The sequence below is a fragment of the Ostrea edulis genome, chromosome 1, assembly GCF_947568905.1.
Source record: "Ostrea edulis chromosome 1, xbOstEdul1.1, whole genome shotgun sequence".
NCBI lineage: Eukaryota > Metazoa > Mollusca > Bivalvia > Ostreida > Ostreidae > Ostrea > Ostrea edulis.
This window is the reverse complement of record NC_079164.1, coordinates 42,662,776-42,688,306: the sequence shown is the minus strand read 5'-3', so window position 1 is coordinate 42,688,306 and position 25,531 is coordinate 42,662,776. Positions and strand designations below refer to the sequence as shown.

Below are 25,531 nucleotides of genomic sequence, written 5' to 3'. Positions count from 1 at the left end.
AAACTTAGTACAGACTGGGTTTATGCCAAAACTAGATGACTTCATTGAATTGGCATAGACCGCAACATTGAAAAAAATAACACAAATTTAAAACATTTTTATTGACTTTTAAAGTACTTATAAAGCATATTTTCTTTCCATTTCCAAAAAAGTGTTCTCTTTTCCTCATAACGTTTATCAGACGTTGACTTGTGGGATAACTCAATTGCTTCAAACTAAGAAAATTAACATACACGTTTTGTTATATCCCAATTACAATTGTTATAGACCAGTGCCATTTGACATAGACTCGGTCTATGGTTAATTTCAAACACCAAGAAACATCCTAAAGGTCAGTTATAAAACAGCATCACGCATATTTGTAATATATCAACAAGTAATTTTGAAACTGCACTTTCTAATGTTGACTGTCTGGTATCACCCTCATCTTACTGGAGTTTGATAGGCTATATATCAAAATAGCAAAACCGGCTGAAACCTCAAGTGAACTTTTATGATCACCTGTTGTCCGTTGTCTGTCTAAACTTTTTACATTTTCGACTTCTTCTCCAGAACCACTAAGCCAATTTCAACCAAACTTGGCCCAAAGCATCCTTGGGTAAAGGGCTTTCAAGTTTGTTCAAATGAAGGTCCATGAGCCTTTCAAAGGGGAGATAATCATAAAAATGCAAAAATAGGGTGGGTTTCATTTAAAAATCTTCGAGAACCACTGGGCCAAAAAAGCTAAAATTTACATTGAAGCTTCCTGGCATATTGCAGACTCAAATTTGTTCAAATCATGGCCCCCGGGTGTTGAATGGGACCACAGTAGGGGGTCAAAGTTTTACATACAAATATATAGAATAAATCTTTAAGAATCTTCTTCTCAAGAACCACTGAGCTAGAAAAGCAGAGATTTACATGAAAGCTTCCTGACATAGTTGCAGATTCAAGTTTGCTCAAATCATGGCCCCCGGGTGTTGAATGAGACACAATAGGGGATCAAAGTTTTACATACAAATACATAGGAAGAAACTGTAAAAATCTTTTTCTCAAGAACAGCAAAGTCATAATTATTCATAGTTATATGTAAGCATCTTCAAGTAGTGAAGCAGTTTGCTCAAATCTTAACCCTCCAGGGGTAAGTGAGGAACACAATTGGCAATGGGCAATTTAGTTTTAGATAGGAGGAATGAAGAAATTTGTTTACAAACAGTGATCAGTCTTATTAATATGGAATCATTCTCAGGTATTGTAGATTCAAGCTTTTTCAAATCATGACCTCTGATTTCCTTAATTAAATAATTGCCAAAACCATAACATTGTCAATCCCCCAAAAAGTAGACCAGGGGTCATAATGTGAAAGTGCGTTCTTTTTAAACTAGATACAGATATATATTTACAATACGAGGATGTCTGCTAATGTCACTTCTTTTAATAAGACTAAGAAAGAAGGTAATTTTGTGACATCATTGCCCAGCTCATACCACGTGGAGGTATCCTCATATGAGCCATAATTTTAAATAAAAATTTAAACCCAAATGAAAAATAAAGTCCTGAAATTTTCTTAGTAAGTAAAAACAAAACATTAACAATTATAATGAAGCTTTAAAAAATTTCAGTGCTTAATGTAAAAAGTATGATCTAATTTGGAATGAATAAAAATAAATGTTATAGAAAGCCAAAATGAAGAGACGAAATAAAATACTATGTGTGGTTTCAGTTACAATCCCTTGAAATATAGTGTTGGTATGTAGGAATGATATTTAATTTCTTTTTTATTATAGACTTAAGATGGAAACAGTTTCCTTTTATCGTCACTTCCTTGCATATACCATTTACATATATTTATCAAAATTGGTAGGGATCACCCTAGTGTTTACAATTCTAAGACTTATATATATATTTTTAAAAAATAAAAATGCAGAACAAAATCAGTGCATTTGCCAAAATCATGTTGTCATATTTCACCCAGGTTACAGTTTTCAAACCCTTCCAAGTTTTTAAATCTTTCTTACTGTTTCAAAAATAAGTAGGGTGATAGCTCAGTTGTGTATTTAAGCATTTTTTTTTAGTTCTATGTCACTCTCTGTCTAACGTTAGATGGCCTGTTGTAAGTGTTTACAGCTTAGCGTTTGAGCGGTATCTATATATTGGCTATGAAAGAACTTAAAGCTTCACCTGAAGGAAAATGGGCCAAAAACCTATATATAGTGGTAAATAAAGTTAATCCTTCTCATAAAAGAAAATCTTGAAAAAGGCGTGTATTTTATTTGTATATGGTAACGAATTTAGGAAATATTAAAAACCGGAAAAAAAAAGATAATTGAGGGTCGGAGGTAAAAATTATGGACTGTCGTTTAACTGTAACCACACATGTTTTTATTTGGCCTGAACAATAATGAAGAAAAGGTCAGTGCTCAAAAGGTAAAAACAAAAGTTTTAAACCAAAGTTTTCAAGAATGTCTTGCCAATCAGAATTTCATGCTGTGCTGAATTTTTTTTATTATTATGGATCCATTGAAAATAATAAAGTTGTTATTTTGCTGTTTTCAAATTACCTTCTACACCATGAATAGTGACCCCCATAATTGTTTTAACTACCACTTTCTTGTACATTATCTAATCAAAGCATTATTATTAGTATTAAATAAATTCAAATTGTGTAATTCTCTTAATGCATTACATGTAATTCAAGTAATTTTTTTTCGGATTGTGTGAAGTAAAAACTTAAGGTTAATAATAACATGAGAGCCAAAATTTGAATGATTGATATTAAATGGGTTTATGAAAAAGATAAGTTTTTATTAAAACCTTTAATAATTACATAACAGAGAGTCAGCATACAACATTGAGAGTAATAATAAAATAAGTGTATATTATTTACAATATCTGAAGAACAATAAAACTGCTATTTACAACAACTGCATATATATATATATATATATATATATATACATTTTTCGCACAGATGTACTCGGGTTCATAAAAATCAGGTGGACTCGCCGATCAATGCATCTGTTTCCAGGTTCAATTGATACTGATTTATTATTTACCTGACGTACATACCTTATAGGTCCACAGACCTCAAAATTGGCATCAAAGTCTCAGAAAGGTGGGTAGATTATTTTACAGAATGAAAGCTTCTGCAATCTACATTAAGTCCATTAGTATCAAGGTTCATAAAAATCAGGTGGACTCGCCGATCAATGCATCTGTTTCCAGGTTCAATTGATACTGATTTATTATTTACCTGTCATGAGTTTCTGTTACAGAATTAGGTCCACAAACCTCTTAATTGTCCACAGGATTTCGGAAATGCTGTAAATCACGGACGTCAAGGTAGGATTCAAGCCAACCAGTATATGCCTGCACTTACTCTTGGGTCATGAGAACAAGGTTTCCAATTCGCCTCATTGGGGTAGTGCTTCTGGTGTGCCAGGTGAACAAGTAATCTGAAATCAAAAGATTTTGAGATCTTTTAGATTTTCTCCATTGATTAAACACCTGAAAAACAACATCATGAGTAGGAATGATCTTGACTGGTCACACTGCACATGGATCCCAACCTTAGATAAAATGAAAGCAAATGTGTTAGTACGGTCGTTAAGGAAAACTGGAATTGTGCTGGCATCTGGTTCCATCGGATAGGAGGAATGGTCATCAAAGACACGTGTTGTCACTGTGGCATCATCCAAAAGTAAATTAGCTATTTCAAATCAAACCGCCACCCATTTGCATCTTGTGCAACTTTTACAGACCATACCCTAGTCAGTTCTGACAAAATATGAAACGGTCATTCTGAAGAGCGACCCCAGACACCGACGCTCATAATTAATTCAAAATAATTATTCAATTACATTTCTACTTTGGCTATTTTTGTAAAAAAAAGATATGCCAATTTTATACGTATATTTCGGACCATAAAGACTGAAAACAAATGATTTGTGGATTTTTATGTGTTTGATAGAAAGTTCGGTGAGGCTGTATGCTGGTAATTAGGGAGTATATGTTTCGACTCTTAAAAAGATTTCGTCTCTCTGAATGTATGTTATTTGAGGCATCTTTTCGAAATATTTCTGTGGCCCTTAAAAGGGCCGGTTTTCTTCTCGAGCTTTACTTTGTCAGAAGAGCTCTCCTTATCTGTGCGGCATATTTCCATAGGTTTCCCTGGGAAATATGAACACCATCAGCCGCAAAGTCCTGGGGATATTTCAGTCGAAGTAAAATAAATCTTTTTCCGAGCTTTGCTCGCAGAATTGTGTTAATCCTGTTCCTCTTCCTCCTGAAGATATCCCTTGTCAGACCAGGGCTCTTCTTGAAAGTACCACCCCTGTCTAGAATCTGTCCCACGAGAACAGTTCCAACTCCGCTGTCTTCTAGGACCTGCACCAGTTGTAGGACGTTTTCAGCCACATTCCTAGGTTGTCCGTCAACGCTAATGTCGTTTCCACCGAGATGAATGAAAACTCGATCAGGGGAATACTGAAGCAGGTTTTGCAGGCAGGTTTGATTTGGCTCCTTTGCTGTCATGCCACCAACTCCAAAATATTTTATTCTCGGGTCTGCTTCGGTAGATCTTCCGAGACGCGAGACAAAAGACGATCCAAAGACAGCAGCTTTCATGATGATATTAAACAACTGGACGTCGATACCGTGGCTTTTGTACATACTCGTGAAGCCAGTCCTATCATATTATTGGCTGACTGCAAAGAATGAGATTCACTTAAAGTACTGCTCATTTTTACGTAGTTCCTTGTCATGAATTTGATATAAGAAAATTGTAATTTTATGATATATAAAAAATAATTCAAATAAATGTTCCTAATTAGAACCAGGATCATGAAAATATTTCAACTTTTAAAGTCATAATTAATATATACATTGTGCTGAAATTATGTACCTTTCAAACCATTTACAGCTTTACAAATTACAAAAAGACACGGCCAATATGTCCATGGGCAAAAAGTTACAATAAGAAATTTTATGAAAGTAGGACAAAATGTCACAGGACAAAAAGTCACAATTTTATAAGAAAATAAGACCAAGTCACAATTAGAATTTTATGATAGTAGAACAAAATGTCATAGGACAAAAAGTCACAGTTTATAAGAAAATAAAAAACTATTGATTTTTTATATATATTTGAAAACATATCTGTTCTTTTTGTAAAGTTTAAGAAAATATATATGCAAACTTTATATTTTCTATGAGATTTTGATAATAATTATAAAATTGTTATTCCTTTTATCATATTTATTGTAAAATATCATTTTGATTTTTAAAAAGAGAGATTTCTTATTTCGATGAAATAAGCTTGATATGATCATTTGGTTTAGTATACTACATATTACATGTAATGATTGTCAAAATAAAATCTGATGACAGAATTATGGTTGGCTTCCTTTCACTCCAGATCATTGTCAAAACAAGAAGTAAGTGAACTATCATATAATAATTGATATATAAACAAGTTAATGATTTTTCCTTTCTTATTATCTGATAATGAACATTTAATAATGAACTGAAGGTGCTAAATGTGGCAAAACAAACATCAATAATGATGACATGTATTCCCTTGTACCTCCTATCCACTGTAAGAAATGTCTGGTGTCTGAACAACAGCTTTGGTGAGCATTTGGGTACCACCTGTTATTATTCTCTTAAAAGTATATATGGGGTCTCATTTGCTAAGTCATTTTTGTGACTTTTCTACATATTTTGTGACTTTCTGTCCAGTGACGTTTATCCTGTGACTTTTTGTCCGTATACCAAACATGAATCCTATTTTGACTAATTTCGTGAAACTGAAACGTGTCCTTTGTAAGCAATTATAGTTGGGGCATAAGTGAACAGATATACGTTGACCTTGAAAATAAATAAATAGATATTAGGTAAATAAAGAAGAAAAAAGCCGCCAGACGTTAGTTTTGTTGTCTTATGGGTTTTTTTGGGAATAAGAAGGATGGCACGATCCCTAATGCCTGCTGGTTCCTATACACGATCCTGCTATATGTACATGTATATAGAGTCTAGTTGGTTAAATTTTAACACAAAAAGAATTATCTCGTAATAGGAAAGTCTTCCACTTTTGTACAAAAACACCCAAAGTAAACTTCCAAGTTGTATACAGTAGATGTGTGGTTGTTCGCATATCGGAGATAATTTGAATTCAGATAATCAGAAAATATATTTGAAATAAAAGAGGGTGAGAGAAGAAACATACTATGCAAAATAGATAAATAAATAATAAAACAATGTTGAATATGTGCCTACGTATTGTTCGTAAATTGGGCGAGTGGTATTTGTACTTATGATTACGAAGGTTGGTCACGGTAGAATAACCTGGTGTTATTTTATTTACAGGTAATTGTTTACACCTGCACGTTAATCCAAGTTTAAGGCGTCTAGCTGTGCCTTGTTCACACCTGTTGTCATGTGATTAAAATATAAAAGATGACTTAGGAATTGTTATGGAGATAACACTATTGTAAATATGCTTTGAATAAACAGCTATTGTTTTCAAGTTGTTTATTCGTTTTTGTATCTTTCAAGTTATGATGTGCATACGAAACAGAAAACTGAGAAGGGGGTTTATTATTACTATGATTTAAAACCAGTAGGGCACCGCTTCGAGTTAAATACCACGCATGCGCAGAAGCCGGTGATCCGAGTCGTTCTTTTCCCTATATATTCTATTAAGAGCGACCCTGAGCACCAGCGACCGCCACCACGGTTACACCGGTATCTGTCGATTCGATATATCTCTGTAAACTCGAAATAAAAAGCTCCACAGAGTTATCCACTTCTGCTTCATACTTAGATATGATAAACGGGATGATTTCAGCTTCTCCATTGTCAACTTCCCATATTTATGTAGCAATATTCCATTATCTACATATCGTGTTTATATCTCTCAACTGATTCGATACGGAAGAGCTTGTTCTGCGAATGACCAGTTTTTAGATCAAGACAGGCTACTGACATACAAGTTGATGGTGCAAGGGTTTCAACAGTCTCGTTTAAAGTCAGCATTTCGCAAATTATATGGTCATTATAACAATCTAGTTTGCCAATACAACCTACATGTATCATTGGGTCAAATGCTTTCTGACTTTTTTCATACCGATTGTTAGGCCATTCTTGACACACCAATTTTGGTTACGGATAACTCCGTTTACCTGATCAAGATATAGAGCTCACGGCGGGTGTGACCGGTCGACAGGGAATGCATACTCCTCCTAGGCACCTTATCCCACCTCTGGTATATCCAGGGGTCCGTGTTTGCCCAACTCTCTATTTTGTAATTGCTTACATGTATAGGAGTTATGAGATAGATCACTGTTCTTATCTTCACCTTTCATCCAACAACAATTCAGTGGATGATGAAAAACATTTTTTATTCTCGTGCAGTCATATATCAGAAAGGCGAAGATAACGAACAGTGATCATTTTATATCAGATGACAGATAAATCATTTAAGAATTTTGTAAAGATGGACAGGGCTAATGACCAATGAGGATGAAAATATCCTCATCCAAATTAATAAGATGATTTTGAACAGTGGAATATAATACTACAAGTATTGCATCTCATTGCATTGTACACAGTTTCTTTTTTCTTCATGTTTTACACTTGTAAGCTGTCTTGTTTACTGGGATTACAAGACCAACAGCCTGGTACAACAATTTATTACCATACTGTTAACAGGCACTGTCCCTTTGTGCCCCTGTAATCAAGTCAACAAATCATGCTTTCTTTAACTTTTTATTCATATAGTACAATTATTTTCATTTATATAATTATTCTAACATTCCTGCTTTAGACATGAAACATTCAGAACAATTGGATCCTGCATATACATGTGTATTATATTTGCATATTGTATTTACTAAACTCTTAGAAAATAAATACAGTTCTTTACGTTTTACATTTCGTCATTTTTCGTTATTTTCCGTAAATACATTTAAGCAGGTTTTTGAGCTCGATCATGAACGAGCGCCTTTGCGCTTAGTATATATACTACTACTGGTCAGTGTTCGGACAGTACGAGGTTCGTTACAAGCAACAGAGGTCGCTTTTGTATTTCTGTGCCATAGCCTTCACTCCCACCCAGCCCATTTTCAGTTTTGAATTCATATGCTTTTATTAGTGATTTTTCAGCTTTGTCGATTTGATGTTCGCTTATTAAAAGCCATCTTGTACATGTAACGATCGCAACCAACCTATTCACTTTTTCTGTTATGTTTTATTATCAAACAGTCAAGAAAATATTTATTTTCGGACGAGGGCACTGAGGTAGAAAATAAATAAATAAATGTATATATATATATATATATATATATATATATATATATATATCAAAATAAATGTAGTAACATGCGATGTGTACTTTAACATTCGGTGACTTATAATATCTGGGCCAATAGGCTTATTAACGGGCAATAATAAAATAGTGTTAGCATATATTGATTGATTGTTTCTCTAAAGATGTTTTACCGCCACACTCAACAATTTTTCAGTTATCTGGTGGTGCCCAGTTTTTATTGGTAGAAGAGAGAACACAGATACAATATACCTTGGAAGAGACCACCCACCTTCCGAAAGAAAACTGGGAAACTTTCTCACTTACCGGTGCAAGCGGAATTCGAACCCACGCCCACGGAGGCCCCCGTGTCGGCAAATAAGTGGTAGACATGTTTTCTTTACACAAATAATATAAATCGGGTAATGTGTGAGTTGTAGTATCTATATTAGAAATTGTTGAAAAATACTTATTAATCGCCATCAGAAAAGGCTAATCTTGACGATCTGTGTCCTGTGTAATGCAGAGGAGGAATTTCATTTGTTGCTTTAACATGGAACAAATCAATATAGTTAACAGCTACTACAACCTTCATTCAACTGTTCAATGCGCACTCAATATTGGCATAATAGTTAGTCATGACATATTTTTCCATATTGTTGACTCTTTTGCGAACAGGTGTATATTTAGCCCAGTCTGGGTAATTTTTTAATGCTTTCTCGTAAATTATCTCATTTCGCAATACAGATCAAGTCGTACCACGGCTTGACACGAGGGCGCACATCCTTCAAAATTGTTAAAGTAAAATGTTCAGTGGCCACATCAATATTTTCAACATCGTTCATTAAACTTTCACAATCATGATTACTTATTAAAGAATTTGATTTTTAAGGTTAACAGAAATTAAGTGAAATACATGTATCAGAGACATATATCCACCTGTATGTCTCTTATGTGTATAGATAGTTTTGTGATCGTTATCGGACGAGTCCACATTCAGAGTGGCAGATTCATGTACCTTCCTTACAGTCTCCGCAAGAATTGGGTCAATACACGTGTTATTCCTTAACCTGGTCTGATACAGAAATATGTACTCTGTAACGTGCATTGTCTCCAGAAATCTGTCTTTACCGTACATGCATTGTCTCCAGAAAGCTCCCATCACCATATGGTATTTTATTCCAGTTAGAATTTAAAAACAATTTCAAATCATGTTCCGGTTGAGGAGGTTTCGGAAACATCCTCAAAACACAAATCCTTCTTAATTTTTTGTAATTTAAAATTACTACAGTAAATGAAATTTTTTAGAAAGAATTGTGTGTTTATGTTTGAATATGAAAGGATTTAGACAGAAATATGCCACCGTATTACTATAACAATATATTTCACAGGAAAACGTTCAATTATCTTCAAGTTTAATGAAATGCCAAACTATTTAGTGTATATTGCAGCGATTACCTAGCTATTAGAGAATATCACGAGGATGACTGTAGCCATCATTCATGATGCCAATGACCTCTTTACAATGTCATCTGTGCTCTCATGCGTGGTTAGCTTGGTTCCCGAGGCCTTCCGATTGTGCAAGCACAGAATGTGGGGTAAAATAATCTTCATGCCATTCATGCCACTGCAATATTGAAATAGGCCATTTAATCATGGGAAAGATGTTTGTGATGTACAAGTAATGCAAACTAAATACACAGTTTAGGTGAAGAAGAAATAATCAACAAGTTCTGGGGACGGATACATCAGTTGTAGAGGTAATATTTTATCTACGGACAATTTTACGGTCAGTTTTAAACGTGACATATTTCATGATAAACTGTAAAATGTACAAGTATGCAAGAAAAGCGTTTTTTTCGTATTTTCATCTAAACTTTTAGGCTTGGATTTCTCGAAAAAATCTCTCAAACTTAAGTTTTGAGTATTCTTTTATTTGAGCAGATTTGTATTTTGAGCAATGCATGATGTTTTAATTAAAACGTGATTTTTATTTGTTTTTCATTACTATCGGAGATATGCACTGGTCGAGTCCAGCTAGAAAAGCATTCAAAATCGCATTTGGGGTATAGATAATATGGGTAAAGTAAAATATGCTCTCTGAAAGAAATATGACGGATAAGATGAGATTTTTTTTTAATTTTCAAAATAAAACGCGTAAATTTTGAACCTAATACGGGTACAATTCCGGGTTCACTTCTATTCTCTTTTGAGAAGTCGAGAGGCATAGCCTTCATCGACTTTTCTTCGCAAGCATTCATGTTTTGATTCTGGAAAACGTGTACATGCCGGAGTCGGTGACGGTTTATGCTTCGACCGATGTTTCGACTCAGATGTTAATTCGTCTGGGAGTTCATCTGCACTAAGCGCGCGCGACTGCTTTTCTCTAGAATACAAAATTGATTTAAAGAAACAACACACAGTCCTGGTGATGACACAGATATACATTAGTTCCCGGTTTATATATCGTCTGCTTTACCTTACGAATTCAAAAACATGACGGAGAGCGGCGACTTTTGACCTTGGAGATATTTATGAAATTGAACTGTGTGATATGGAGCACACCGAGGGCGATTTAGATGAAGATGTGTTAAGCTTTTTACCTGATACTGAAATGGAGCCGAGTCGCATTCCACCGTTCGAATATTCCCACGACACAACCAGCGTTCAACGTCTCCAACACAATGCAGTATACATCCAGCCACACCGAGGGCGATTTAGATGAAGATGTGTTAAGCTTTTTACCTGATACTGAAATGGAGCCGAGTCGCATTCCACCGTTCGAATATTCCCACGACACAACCAGCGTTCAACGTCTCCAACACAATGCAGTATACATCCAGCCACCGCTTGTTCTCTAATTCAGCTTTTAACTATTGCACCTTTGATATGCGTCTAATCCATTTAATTCTTCACAGTAACTTTACCTGACCTGAACACACAGCCATGTTTCGCTCACCTGAGTTGAAAACTCAAGGGAGCTATTCTAATCATCCGTTGTCCGTCGTCTGTTTGTAAACTTTTCACATTTTCATCTTCTTCTCCAGAACCACTGGGACAATTTCAATCAAACTTGGTACACATCATCCATGGGTGAAGGGAATTCAAGCTTGTTCAAATGAAGGGTCATGCCCCTTCAAATGGGAAATAATTACAAAAATGCAAAAATAGGGTGGACCAATTTAAAAATCTTCTCATGAACCTCTGGACCAGAAAAAGTTCCCATTTACAAGAAAGCTTCCTGACAAAGTGCAGATTCAAGTTTGTTCAAGTCATGGACCCCGAGGGTAGGGTGGGGCCACAATTGGGGATCAAAGTTTTACATGCGAGTATATAAGAGAAATTTTTCAAAATCTTCTTCTCTAGAGCCAATGGGTCAGAAAAGTTCAAATTTACGTGAAAGCTCTCCGACAAAGTGCAGATTCAAGTTTGTTCAAATCATATCCCCCGGGGGTAGGTTGGGGTCACAATAGGGGATCAAAGTTTTACATGCAAGTACATGTATATAAGGATAATCTTTAGAAATCTTCTCAAGAACCAATAGCTTAGAACAATTCAAATTTATATGAAAACCTCATGATATAATGAAGATTCAATTTTGTTAAAATCACATCCCCCGGGGTAGGGTGGGGCCACAATAAGGGATCAAAGTTTTATATGCGCTAATGGATATGAAAAATCTTCTCAAGAACCGCATTTACACGACAGCTTCCTGACATAGTGCAGTTTCAAGTTTGTTCAAATCATGACCCCTAGGGGTAGGTGGGGCCAAAATAGGGGATCAAATTTTTACATTTGAGTATATAGGAAAAATCTTTAAAACTTTTCTTCTCAAGAACCACTGGGCCAGAAAAATTCAAATTTACATGAAAGGTTCCTGAAATGAAGTAGCTCCCAAGTTAGTGCAATTTATGGTCCCCGGGGGTAGAGTGTGGTCACAATGGGGGATCAAAGTGTTTTATGTTGATATATGGGGGATATCTTTAAAAATATCTCTTGAACTATTTAAGTTCGGGCTTTCATATTTTGTAGATACATTTTTAACAGAAAGACCTTTTATGTGATGCACTGATGTGTGATCTAGTGACCTTGACCCGAAAGTTTGACCTACTTTAATAAAAAAGATTTTTAGCGGCTCACAAACTTTTCTGGTTATTCTTACACCGGAGCAAATAAATCCCGTGCATAAAGATCTTCAAAAATTTTATTTCCTTTTTTTTTTTTGAGAATAGCCTCATTGTTTTTAACACATACCATATGTTGAATTTTGTTTTATAACAACGTAATTTAAATGAGTCCCCTCAATACGTTTAAAGAAACTACATATATATTGCGCATGAATACATATATATTGCGCATGAATACATATATATTGCGCATGAATACAGTGTCACCGGCAATTGTATTTGTTTATTGAACTTGTGACGTGTGTATAAATAATAGATTCACCGGTAAACATGAAACAAATAGTGTAAGTAAATATTTTATAGTAAAGAAAGTAAATATCTTGGTTAATTTTCTGAGGTTGATAAAGCATGGTAAATATTAGCTGCAATAATGTAGCCCTCTCCCGATTTTTTATTTTATTTTATTTTGGGGGGAGGGGAGATGGCTACAACTCCTTAGGATCTCCGTAATGGTGCAAATGCGGGAGTGATTCACTCTCGCAACATTTTCGATCATTCTAAACATTTGCTGACTTTCTTTACGTAAATAAAATGATATTCTGTTTCTTAGTCAATATATAAATTTCCAACCTGCAACTTACGATTTGTGAGGCTCTATTCTACCGTTTTTAACAATTTCGATATATTCCAATTTCTCGATTCATATTCATGCGCCATGTTTGATGACCGAAGTTTCAACTTCCGATTGTCAAGTTATTTGCATATGCCATTTAAGGTAGTATTTACATCAATGGACAAGTACGGATGAGAAAGCTATTTCGTAGGTATTAGACGAATCTGACTCCACTTTTTTGGCACTCTGTTTTTCCCTTAAATAGCTCTTAGGGCCTACAAGTTAACTGTTATTTCGGATTTCAAAAATTTCGGTTGAGCATCACTGAAGAAATTTTGTGTTATACATGTTTTCTTGAAACATTTGTACAAATACATGTATAGAATTAAATTCCTGAAAAATTATTTATGAAGCCACCAATATGTGATTGATACTGACAGGGATAATCAATTTTCGTTACGTTTTGCTGTTTTACGGGTAAAGCGTATTAAATTTTATATACATATGCATCATCCGACGATTATATATGGCAATCTACCATTGTATTGAATGTATGGTTCAATAAATGTAAAATGAGAAGCTTTTGAAATATGTGACAAGTCGGTCATCTTCTAGTATTCTCGTAAAATTCACATTATCAAAGAGATGGGCGGTCCTTCTCGGATGCTAGAATATAACCATTACATATCACAGTTCTTATGTTCAATTCTGACTAATCGGCATTCTTGTCCATATAATGTTCAATTCTGACTAATCGGCATTCTTGTCCATATACATACTACAGAGCGGTAAACTTAATTTCAGTAAAGCACGTGATTTTGTAGCAATAAAGTTTTAACAGACTTGATAATTTCTTTGTTTAAACTTCAAAATTTATCAAACGAGTGTTCAATGTATTGTAATAGGTGCAACAAATGCCGTACCAAGGTGCATTATAACGGCCTCATTGGTAATTATAAACATCATAATTATAAAAGCCAATTATTTGATCGATCGGTACTAAATGAAGAACTCAAACATAACAGCATAACACTCCGAAATTTTGCCGTATTTAGATGGGTAAAGTACATTGTACATCAGTCGTTTACTGCAAATAGAATGTTAAAAGTAATCGCATATTCCCAGACCCATGGAAATCGTGCAGAAAGCCGTGCAGAGAGAAAGATTTGACATAATCAAGTGCTTGTCACAGTATCGTAGTATCATGAAAGTTTAAAAAAAAAATTGCACGATGATGAATTTTAATTCGCTGTTTCATGATAATTGATTACAGGATGTAAGCAATATGCGTATTATATTGAGTTAAATACGGGTGTTGTAAATATAATTATGTATAACTCCGATTGCATTTTTAAGGGTAAAAGTATGGAAGCTCATTAATGTCATTGTAACAGTCAGTATTTGATTCTCTACCCAGAGTTCCACGCGCTACTTTCCCGTGGGGATCCGTGTTAGAATAGGTACTCAGTACGCCTTGCTTGTCGTAAGAGGCGACTACATGGGGCGGTCCTTCGGATGAGACCGCAAAACCCGAGGCCCCGTGTCACAGCAGGTGTGGTACAATAAGAATCCCTCCCTGCTCAATGGCCATAAGCGCCGATCATAGGCCTAAATTTTTGCAGCCCTTCGCCGGCAGTGGTGACGTCTCCATATGAGTGAAATATTATCGACAGTAACGTTAAACAATATTCAATCAATCAATCCACGCGCTAGTCGCACTATGAAGCTTGCGGTAACGCGCCCTCTGGTGAGAAAATGTCAGTATCTACGTTTTCCGAAGTACGGAAACCAATTTAGTAATATTTCTAAATTTGTGTGTCTATATTTGAGATTCTGTGAACAATTTCTTTGCCCCCTCTCAAAGAAGAAAAGAGGGGGATTACTTGCACTTGACCACATGTCCGCTCAATCATTCACTTGATAGTAATGGTATTCCATACATGTTGATTGGTAATGAGTAGAAGAGGACCCTAAGTGATTTCAGGTCAAAAGGTCATTCCACTCTGGACATAAGAATATACTTCATTCAATATCTTAATGACCCTTTGCTCGACAGACATCAGACTTGGAACACTGGCACACCCTTAAGAGTAGATGACTCCTATTGATTTGGAGTTCAGATGGTTAAAGATCAAGGGTCAAATTGGACATAGAAATATACTGTCCACTCAATATCTTGAGAACCCTTTGCTTGACAGACATCACACTTGGAACACTGGTGCATCATAAGGAGTGGATTACCCCTATTGATTTTGAGGTCACATGGTCCAAGTTCATGGGTCAAACTGTACATAGGAATAAACTGTCCGCTCAATATCTTGAGAACCCTTTGCTTGACAGACATCAATCTTAATGTGCTGGTAAATCCTAAGGCGTAAACGACCCCTATTAATTTTAGGTTCACTTGGTCAAAGGTTAAGGGTCAAACTAGACATAGTAATATATTGTCTTCTATATTTCAAGAATCAGTTGCTTGATTGACACCAAACCTGGTACATTGGTACATCCTAAGGAGTAGATGACCCCTATCTATTTTTAGGTCACATAATCAGTCGACTCTGGACATAAGATATTGTCCACTTAATATCTTGAATTGACTTGGTATTATTATCAATGAAATGATTCATATGTATAACCCTTTTCAATTTTTCACCATGGGGGATATATGTTTGACAAACATTTCTTGTTTTCTCTTTTGTTTTGATAGTAGCTTTTTACGTCTAGTTGCTGAATAAACTATAGAAATATACACTGAGAGTTAGTACAGTAAATCCTGCTAAAAGAAGCGTGCACACACGTACACATACATACACGATGTCCCTCATCCTTAATTACTACTATTTTCCTCCTTGAAGATTACCTACTCCAGTTGACAATGAAGTGCGAATCGACCCTTAGGCCCTTCAGGTCTTTGATTTTTATTTTGGAGTTTGACCTACATTTTAGCTCACCTGAGTTGGAGTTTGACCTACATTTTAGCTCACCTGAACTAAAAGCTCAAGTGAACTTTTCTGATCACCCATTGTCCTTCCTCTGTCTGTTCATCTGTCTATAAACTTTTCACATTTTCTACTTCTCCAGAACCACTGGGTCAATTTCAACCAAACTTTGCAAAAGCATCCTTGGGTAAAGGGCTTTTAGGTTTGTATTAATGAAGAGTTATGCCTTCTTCAAAGGGGAGATAATCACAAACGTGCAAAAATAGGGTGGGGTAATTTTAAAATCTTCTCTTCAAGAACCACTGGGGTAGAAAAGCCAAAATTTACAAGAAAGCTTCCTGACATAGTACAGATTTAAGTTTGTTACATGACCCTCTGGGGTAGGTTGGAGCCACAATAGGGGATCAAACTTTTGCATGCGAATATATAGGGAAAATCTTTTAAAATCTTCTCAAGAACTACTTGGCCAGAAGAGTTGAAATTTACATGAAAGCTTCCCGTCATAGTGCAGATTCAAATTTGTAAAAACCATGCCCCGGGGTAGGTTAGGGCCACAATAGGGGATCAATGTTTACATACAAATATGTAGGGAAAATATTTAGAAATCTTCTTTATAACCATTGGGCCAGAGAAGTTTACATGTACATAAAAGCTTCCTGACATAGTGCGGATCCAAGTTTGTTAAACATCACGGCCCCCGAGGGTGAGTTGGGGCCACAATAGGGGATCAAATTTTTCATATACAAAAATATAGGGAAAATCTTTAAAAATATTCTCAACAACCTTTGGGCCAGAAAACATTTACATGAATGTCACAAAATGAAAGAGGCCGACCCAAAAATGAGATTGAAGAAATTGTTTTCAAATAGTTATCTGTTTAATAATAGTTATTTGAAATAATGGTAATAGTTTCCAGTCAGTATTTATGATGAGAGTTGGTCCTGTCTCGTGCGTCCATATCACGCAGAGCTCCGGGTTGTTTCGGAATCCTTCCCGAAAACATACATATACAAGAGCCAGTGGTCTCCTTGTCCACAAAAAAGGTTTACGGTCAGCTCAAGGACCCAACACACAGGTACTAGTCACTGTAGAATCTATAAACGAATAATATAACTTATAGACAATGTACATTTAGCACTGGTGGCGAAACACTTAAATTACATAACTTAGTTTCATGTTAGAAACATACAAATACATGTATCGTTATATTCCAGAATTACTAAGTTTAATTTACAGAGTCAACAGCGTCATTTGTAGACAAACTATTACTTTAGGGCCTTAACTGAGCACCATACTAAACTGGTATTTAAATATAGATCATTAACAGTATTCACAAAATTAAACAAATTAAAAAGGAATTTAGTAACTGGGAGATTTTAGGACTAACCATTGAAATCGCAGTTTATAGTAAAACAAGATATGTTTGTAAAACATGTATGCCCCAATGATGCAAAAATTTAAAAGGGTTATACACACATATCATTTAATTGATAGTATCGTCGACTGACCAGTTTTGGTGACCTTAGTGATAAACCGCGATTTTCTCATTAATCACTTGGATTAAATAAATAAATTACACACCTACCTTTAAAGTAATCAAATTCCTTTACTTTCATCCAAAAATTCCAAATTCATTGGTACGTTAATTGAATATATTTTTGTAACAAAAAAAAATGTCACTTTGTGGTCCTAAAACGGTGACGTCACCTATTTCGGTGACCATTGTTAATATAGGTTTGCCAAAGTTTATAACTGATAAAATGTATATACAGGAGGAATGTGCAACTAAACGTCAATGAATAAAATAACATAGTGTGGAATTCTAGACTTTTGGTATACTCTATATTAATTTGAAGGTTTGCTTGAAAAAGTAATAAGTAAATGGACATATTTTTGGGGTGCTCATGTTGATTTTTACATACTCCCCTTTTAGTAGTTCATTTTCGGGGAAAAATTGAAGACGTACTCTATATATGTTTGCAAACACTACGGCGAACTTGATGACGCAATCTACACCCGGAAACGACAACACTCACACGTAAACAAAAGGTCACCGATTCTGATCAGTCACCGAAATAGGGCAGTCGACGATATTATCTTCAATTCAAAATATTGAGCAGACAATATCTTCCTATCTCAAGAGTGGATTGCCCATGTGACCTAAATATCAATGGGGTCATCTACTCCTTATGCTGTACCATTGTACCAAGTTTGGTGTCAATTAAGCAAATAATTCTTAAAATATAGGAGACAATATATTACTATGTCCAGTTCAACAATTGACCTTTGACCATATGACCTAAAATTCAATAGGGGTCATCTACCCCCTAGGATGCACCAGTGTACCAAGTTTGATGTCTGTCAGACAAAGGGTTCCCAAGATATTGAGCGGACAGTATATTCCTATGTCCAGTTTGACCCTTGACCTTTGACCATGTGACCTCAAAATCAATAGGAGTCATCTTCTGAAGATGTACCAGTGTATTAAGTTTGATGTCTGTCAAGCAAAGGTTTCTTTAGATATTAAGTGGTCAGTATATTCCTATGTCCAGTTTGACCCTTGACCATGTAACCTCAAAATCAATAGGGGTCATCTACTCCTTAGGATGTATCAGTGTACCAAGTTTGATGTCTGTCAAGTAAAGGGTTTTCAAGATATTTGGCGGACATTATATTCCTACGTCTAGAGTAGATTGACCCTTGGCCTTTGACCATGTGACCTAAAAAACCATAGGGGTCCTCTTCTACTCATAACCACCCCACATATGAAATATGATTATGACCAAGTGAATGGGTCTCAAGATTTTGAGCGGACAACATGTGGTCTACCGACCGACTGACAGGTGCAAAAGAATAATATCATGTCCCTCTTCTTTGAAGGGGGGGGGGGGGGGGGGCATAACAATAGATAAAAACTTATCTCAGAGAAGCTGGACCAATATTCTAGCTCAATATCGCCTTAGCATGCGCCTTTTGGGTATAAACTTAAAGACCCAACTTTAAGTTAACGCCCCCAAATTTTACCTGTGTCGTGATCAATGATAAGCCGCCGGTCAATCAAACTTTTAACAATAGAGCTTAGGTTGATTGACATTTACAGAGACCATGGTCTACAGCTACCTGAGAAAGATGTTTTGATAACAATCATGGCTAATGATGACCGGCAGTCTTCAGATCTCCAGGAAAGCCCCAGTATACCCGAGTTTTGATAGCATTGACTCGCACCTAGAATATTTTAATTTCTAAAGTCCCCTATACAATGCAATTTATCATCGTATTTTCTCTCTCCATCTTTATACATGTATTATAGATTAAACAATCAGAAATCAAACAATAATAATAAAAAAAAAACCCACCAAACAAACATAAGTTATTGGATATTTTCTATTAATGATTTATTGTGACTTTATATTTATAAAAACATGAATAATTCTTTATTGGCGCAGCACATCAACATGTATAATGGTTATATTGCTCATGCGTAAAACTGGTACAGTAGTTAAAAAAATGCTTCTGTTTGAGATACCACATGGATTATAAATTACACGATCAGAAATCAAACAATAGTAAAAGAAGTATAAATAAGTTATTGAGATATTTCTATTTATAATTTATCACGGCTTTATATTGAGAGAGAGAGAGAGAGAGAGAGAGAGAGAGAGAGAGAGTTATTGATATATTTCTATTTATAATTTATCATGTTCAAATATTTTTATACTTGAAAGAGAAGTATAAAAAATCCTTCTCTTATGACTGTGGCAATTGTACGGACTGGCTATTTCAGGGTCCAGTTAAATCCGTTTATTCACGAGGCGCCACACAGGGTAAAAGAATGTTCGATAAAGTTAAATGCAACAATGAAACCCCAAGCATAAAATAAACTCGAATTGACTGATTTTAATGTGACAACGAACGCTTCCTTACGCTGTGCAGATTAAAGTTTGTAAAAATCATGGGCCCCAGGGTAGATTGGGGCCAAACTAGAGATCAAAGTTTTACATGCGAATATATAAAATCTAAATTAGATGTGGGCCAAAGTTACTCAGGTGAACGATGTGGTCCATGAGCCTCTTATAAAAAAAAATCCCTTACCTTTTCAATATCTCCTGAACTATTCAAGGTAGGATTTTTATATTTTGTATATACTAGCAGATACTTTATGACAAGACCTTATTATTCTGTGAAGCATGACCTTGTGACCTTGACCTCGACGATTTATATACTTTTAATAAAACTCTTACCTATTCAAGATATCCTGAACTATTTAAGATATAGCTTTCATATTCTGTAATATAGATTTCTTATGGCAAGGTCTACATATCATACCATGATACCACAATATGGGGATAAAAAATTTCATGGAAATAAAGATTGATCAGAAAGATTCTTTGATAAATCACAACAGCTAAACAATGGCAGGTGACTCATTTGAGCGATGTAACCCATGAGCCTCTTGTTTTCATTGTTACGTTCATGTATTTCTACGCGCCATTTGAAAATGTTTTTTTATGAGAGAAACTATTTGTTTTACTATATTCAAAAACATAATTAAATGATAAGAAATTAAAATTCTAATTCTTTTCTTGATGCAGGTGTAAAAGGAAAAATTGGGCGGAAAACTTTTTACCTCCAATTTTTTCATCGATATCTACATCAAGAAAAGAAAAGAAGCCAAACAAAAAACAAAAAACAAAAAAACCCCAAAAAACTTACCTCTAAACAAAAACAAAAACTCCAACTGAACAAACAAACAAAATAAAAGGAACCAACATATTCTCAATAAAGAATTACATGTACATGTATATGCATCAACGCTATTATCGACGGTATACATATACTCGTACACCTCGTATTGATGTGGGGTTTTTTGTTTGTTAAATTGACTTGATTTACTTTCATTTACAGATGGATTCTGCTTTTGACCTTCCCAAACCCAATCCACCAGAAACGTTCAGCGAAATGAACGCTGATGATAAAGCAAGATACATTGCAGACGAAATTATGGACCTCTTTCGACCATCGCGAGAAAATGGACCTGAACTGGCCTTGGTTGTGATAGGAATGACAATCCTACTTAACCTTATTTTGTTCATTTCCATTTTAGCCGAGGGGAACATTAAGAAACCTTCTAATCTTTTAGAAATAGCGAGGGGGTTCTCAGAAGTTTTTCTCTTAGTATCAATTACAATACAAAATACGAAAAATATGTACAATACAATAGAGCCAGCCTCAGCGGTTTCTGGGTTTGCCGTATTCTGGTTTTTTTCGATGTTGTCTGTGTGCCTTGGTCTGATGAAGTCATTCACGGGATTTGTACGGTACACCGGTAGATACTCAATGTCGGGTTCTTTCTTGCTCGCGAACTTGGTTATATTTGCCCTATCGGCGTTCATTGCCTTTATTGTTCTGTGTGTGGTATATGTTGCCAATGTTCTGGGCTTTGTTATTTTGGTTTGTATCTTCTATTATTTACCGTTCATGGGGATGTGGTTACTGGATGGATTAAGAATTCTGCATCTTCGAACTCATTCAGTGAAAAATATTCTAGAAATGGAAACGTTGAATAAGACTAATCCTGCGGTACCTGCGCATGAACAGGAAGTGCAGTTCCAGAAGCCTATGACAGGCTTTGGAATGTTCATTACCTTGTTGTACGGGTTTTGTCACACCGTTGCTTTTGCCATGGTATCTATAGTTATTACACGAGTCGCCTGGGTTTTCTTCAGACCAGTTTCCACTCAAGTTCAACTACAGTCCATCCCTGGTATTCTCTAAAACATTTGAATGTTAAATTGTTTTATCACAATTCGGCTTCATGCAGTAGACACAAGATCGCATAAACGCGGAACTTTCGGATTTTCCATTTATTTTCAAAATGAATCCTGGACCTTTTTGTGCAATTTTTTTATACGCTCGTAGCCTCTGGTTATATTTTTCATGAAAGTATTCTCTAGATTAATACTATAGAATATAATGCTTTATGTACATTTTGTTTGTGCAGATATGATTTGTAAGAGTTCTGTTTATAACTAGCCATAAATGTGCAAGTTTGTGAGTTCAAACGATGTAATTGTAATATTAACAATATTGTATACATGTATCTTCATAAGGAAAATAAATGCCCATGCCCGACTCCTGATTATACACACCCCACTAGTATCTTGTCCTCTAAGGCAGTGCGATGTAGGTATGAGTAGTTGAATTGTCCATTCTGAAGTGAGTGGCTATGGTGTCAAGTAGATATATCCATATAGCAGAAGTGGATGTCAGGTAGCGAACGAAGTGAGATCCGGGGGATGTGAAATGGATATGAAAATGGACGTACCGCATGTCGGTAATTACATTGTTCATGTATTATAGTAATTAAATTGTACATACAATATTGTAATTATAATGTACATTTGATACAGTAACTACATTGTATATTTATTTGCATTGTACATGTAATGTGGCTGCAACTTTTCATTGTATCTTGAATTGCAGGAAATGTATTCTTTTATATTGTTTTATATGGTAAATTTCGGTTTTTTAAAAACTTGTACTTCGAAAGTTTGAATTTGAAACTTAATGGACTGTCAATTTTTTCTAACATTTGTGAATGATTATGATAATTGTAACCTCCTTACACTGTACAAACCTACACTGATTATCAGAATTCTTCTAACATTTGTAAATAATTATGATCGATTGTAACTTCACTGCATTGTACTTTTTTTGGAAAGAATATATTATTTAGTTCATTGTAAACATATTATCGCTCAAGTATACAATAGCAAAAATAAATGATAAGCATACAATTCCAATTGTCTTTATCTGAGAGAGAGAGAGAGAGAGAGAGAGAGAGAGAGAGAGAGAGAACGTCATTAACAGTCCATGCCAATTTGCTAGTATTTTATTTATGCCGATTTGAATAATCAATTTTATGTACTGTAGCTGATTAATTTCATATTATCATGCTATTTATAAGTAGGCAGTGATTGTTCCTTCGCTGAGCGCTTGTCATCAGAAGTTTTTCGGGTATTACCTTATACAGTGAAATTCACTGCTACGGCCCTGAGTACCATGTGTAGCGGTCAGCCGGGTTCAATCGCCGGTGGCCAGATACCTCAGTATAGATGATGCGGAAGGACTAGTGCTTATTCTGATGATTCCTTGTTCTAGAAGTTTGCGCACGTGTTGTTTAACTTCATCCAATTGATTAGGTGATATCCTTCTGTGTGGTACACGAATAGGTACTTCATCATTCAACCTGATAGAATGTTTGATCATGAGGTTTGTCCTAAATCGGAATAATCTTTACAGAATGAATCAGAATGTTTTTCAACCAAGCATCAAACATTTATCTTTGCTCTTCAGAAAGGTTCTTATCACAGTGATCAATCTCATAACTCATAATAAGCGAAACAAAATAGAGTAGAGGCAAACACGGACCCCTGGATATACCAGAGGTGGGATCAGGTGCCTAAGAGTAAACATTCCCTGTCGACCGGTCACACTCACCGTGGGCCCTATATCTTGATCAGGTAAACGGAGGTATCTGTAGTCAAAATCAGTGTGCCAAGAACGGCCTAACGATCGGTATGAAACAAGTCAGACAGCATTTGACCCAATGATAGGTTGTATTGGCAAACTAGATTGTTATAGCGACCATAGAATTTGCAAAATGCTGACTTTAAATGAGATCGCTGAAAGCCGTGCACCGTCAACTTGTTTGTCAGTAGCCTGCATCGATTTAAAAACTGATCATACACAGAACAAGCTCTTGTGCATCGAATCAGTTGAGAGATATAAAAACCATATACAGGTGATAATGGATTATTGCAAAATAAATATGGGAAGTTGAGAATAGAGGAGCTGAAATCGTCCTGTTTATCATAAAGTTGAGTTCTTAGTTAGCCGTTAATATCTATTTTCAATAAAATCTCTAAGTATGAAGCAGAAGTGGACGACTTTGTGGTGTCTTTTATTTCGAGTTCACAGGGATATGTCGGATCGACACATGAATGAAAGTTATTATTGTTAATAGATGAAACGTCGTCAATACATGTATATCTAAATGTTGCATTGAAGGTCACAGCAAAAGATTTTTTCTCACGTAGAAGTTTTGAATAAATTCTGCTTCATAACTCAAAACATGTCACAACGTATGTTCTACCTCTGCCCCGTCCTCGATCAAGTTTCCTTGAGTTGACTGTGACATCTTAGTTAAAAGGTCAATCTGCTGTTATTGTTCTAATAGATCTTGTTGCTTCTTCGGAATTTGTAGCAGTATTTTATTAGACGTGAAACACTCAACACTTTGTCTACAGCCGCGTAAGCCTCTGTAATTGGTTTATCATCAATCCACAGTAGAATTTATTTGTCCTCAACATTCCAAAAATGGCATTTTGGAATATTCAAATGCATGTTTAAGTAGTTCTCTTTTCAATTACGGATCTCGCACACCATCAACAAATTTGTCCATTAGAATTTCGTTGAAATGTTTAACATCACTCCCTTCCTTCTTTGCGATCCGGTTTGCCATCTTTAAGAGAACTAATGAATACGCTTCAATGGTCACAGTGTTTTTCTGAACACGTTTATGGAATGATTCCTGTAACTGTGAAACGGTTTCTTGTACAACTTACACACTTTCAATGATAGCAAAAATGTCTTCAGGTGCCTGTTTACATTCAGCTGGTCCAAGTCTCACTTAAAGTTTTGCTGCTCCTTCCAGATGATCAAGAATGAATTGGATTTTCTTATTACTTGATTGGATACTGTTTAAGTGTTCCCTCAAATACATCAACCAGTCATCGACGTCTGGGTCAGAGTCTCTCAGAGGTCTTCCAGAAAAACTTAGGTAAATTTCTCTCAGTCTTGATGTACAATGGTTGTGGAGGAGGTCCAGCTAGTGCTAGTTCGGACACTTCTTTCTGTAGTTTTTCAAGCTTAACCTGTACTTCCATCGTGGTTTGTTGTGTAGATCAAAATAATACTCTAACTACTCTTAAATCAGGATTATCACTAAAAGAGAAGAAAATCACGAAAAGAGAATTTAGGACCATTACAATACTGCTCTGTCTCCATTTTCACCAGTCTCTTCGGAGGCGCGGGCTCGAATGTCACCGCTGCCACCATTGTAAGAACTGTGTTCTATTGTCTCACTTTTATTGTACTTAACACATACATGTACAATATGAAGTCATGGTGATGGATTCCAGATAGGGAAACACTGGTATGAAAGTCTCCAAAGACAGACAGACAAGCACACAAATGCAATTTTTATGCAACACTGACTGATCTGTAGTAGTACTTTAAATGCAGGAGTTTTGTTTGCAACCTGATTGTACTTCTTTTTCGAAAACAATGGCGCTGCACGAGAAAAATAATCTCAAAGTGCTGACGAATTTCAAAACTTCTAAATTTTGAACAATAGCATTTTATACTTGTAAATGATGAAAAATACCGATTACAATATTTTGAAAAATTATAATTTACACGACTTCATTCATTTCAGAGTGTAATATGACATAAGTGTGAAGAGTTTAAAAAATATTGCGTAATAACAAAGAAATCATAGTCTACA

General features: G+C 35.5%; 1 protein-coding gene across 1 annotated transcript; it reads left to right on the top strand.

Annotated features, from left to right (window-relative positions):
- The first annotated feature begins 9,681 nt into the window (after positions 1–9,681).
- LOC125654486 (uncharacterized) lies at positions 9,682–22,760 on the top strand. The gene is made up of 2 exons (XM_048884451.2): positions 9,682–10,044; positions 20,869–22,760. Exon 2 carries the CDS (start codon positions 20,869–20,871, stop codon positions 21,736–21,738), a length of 870 nt encoding a protein of 289 aa, XP_048740408.2. The 5' UTR covers positions 9,682–10,044; the 3' UTR covers positions 21,739–22,760.
- The last annotated feature ends 2,771 nt before the right edge of the window (positions 22,761–25,531 follow it).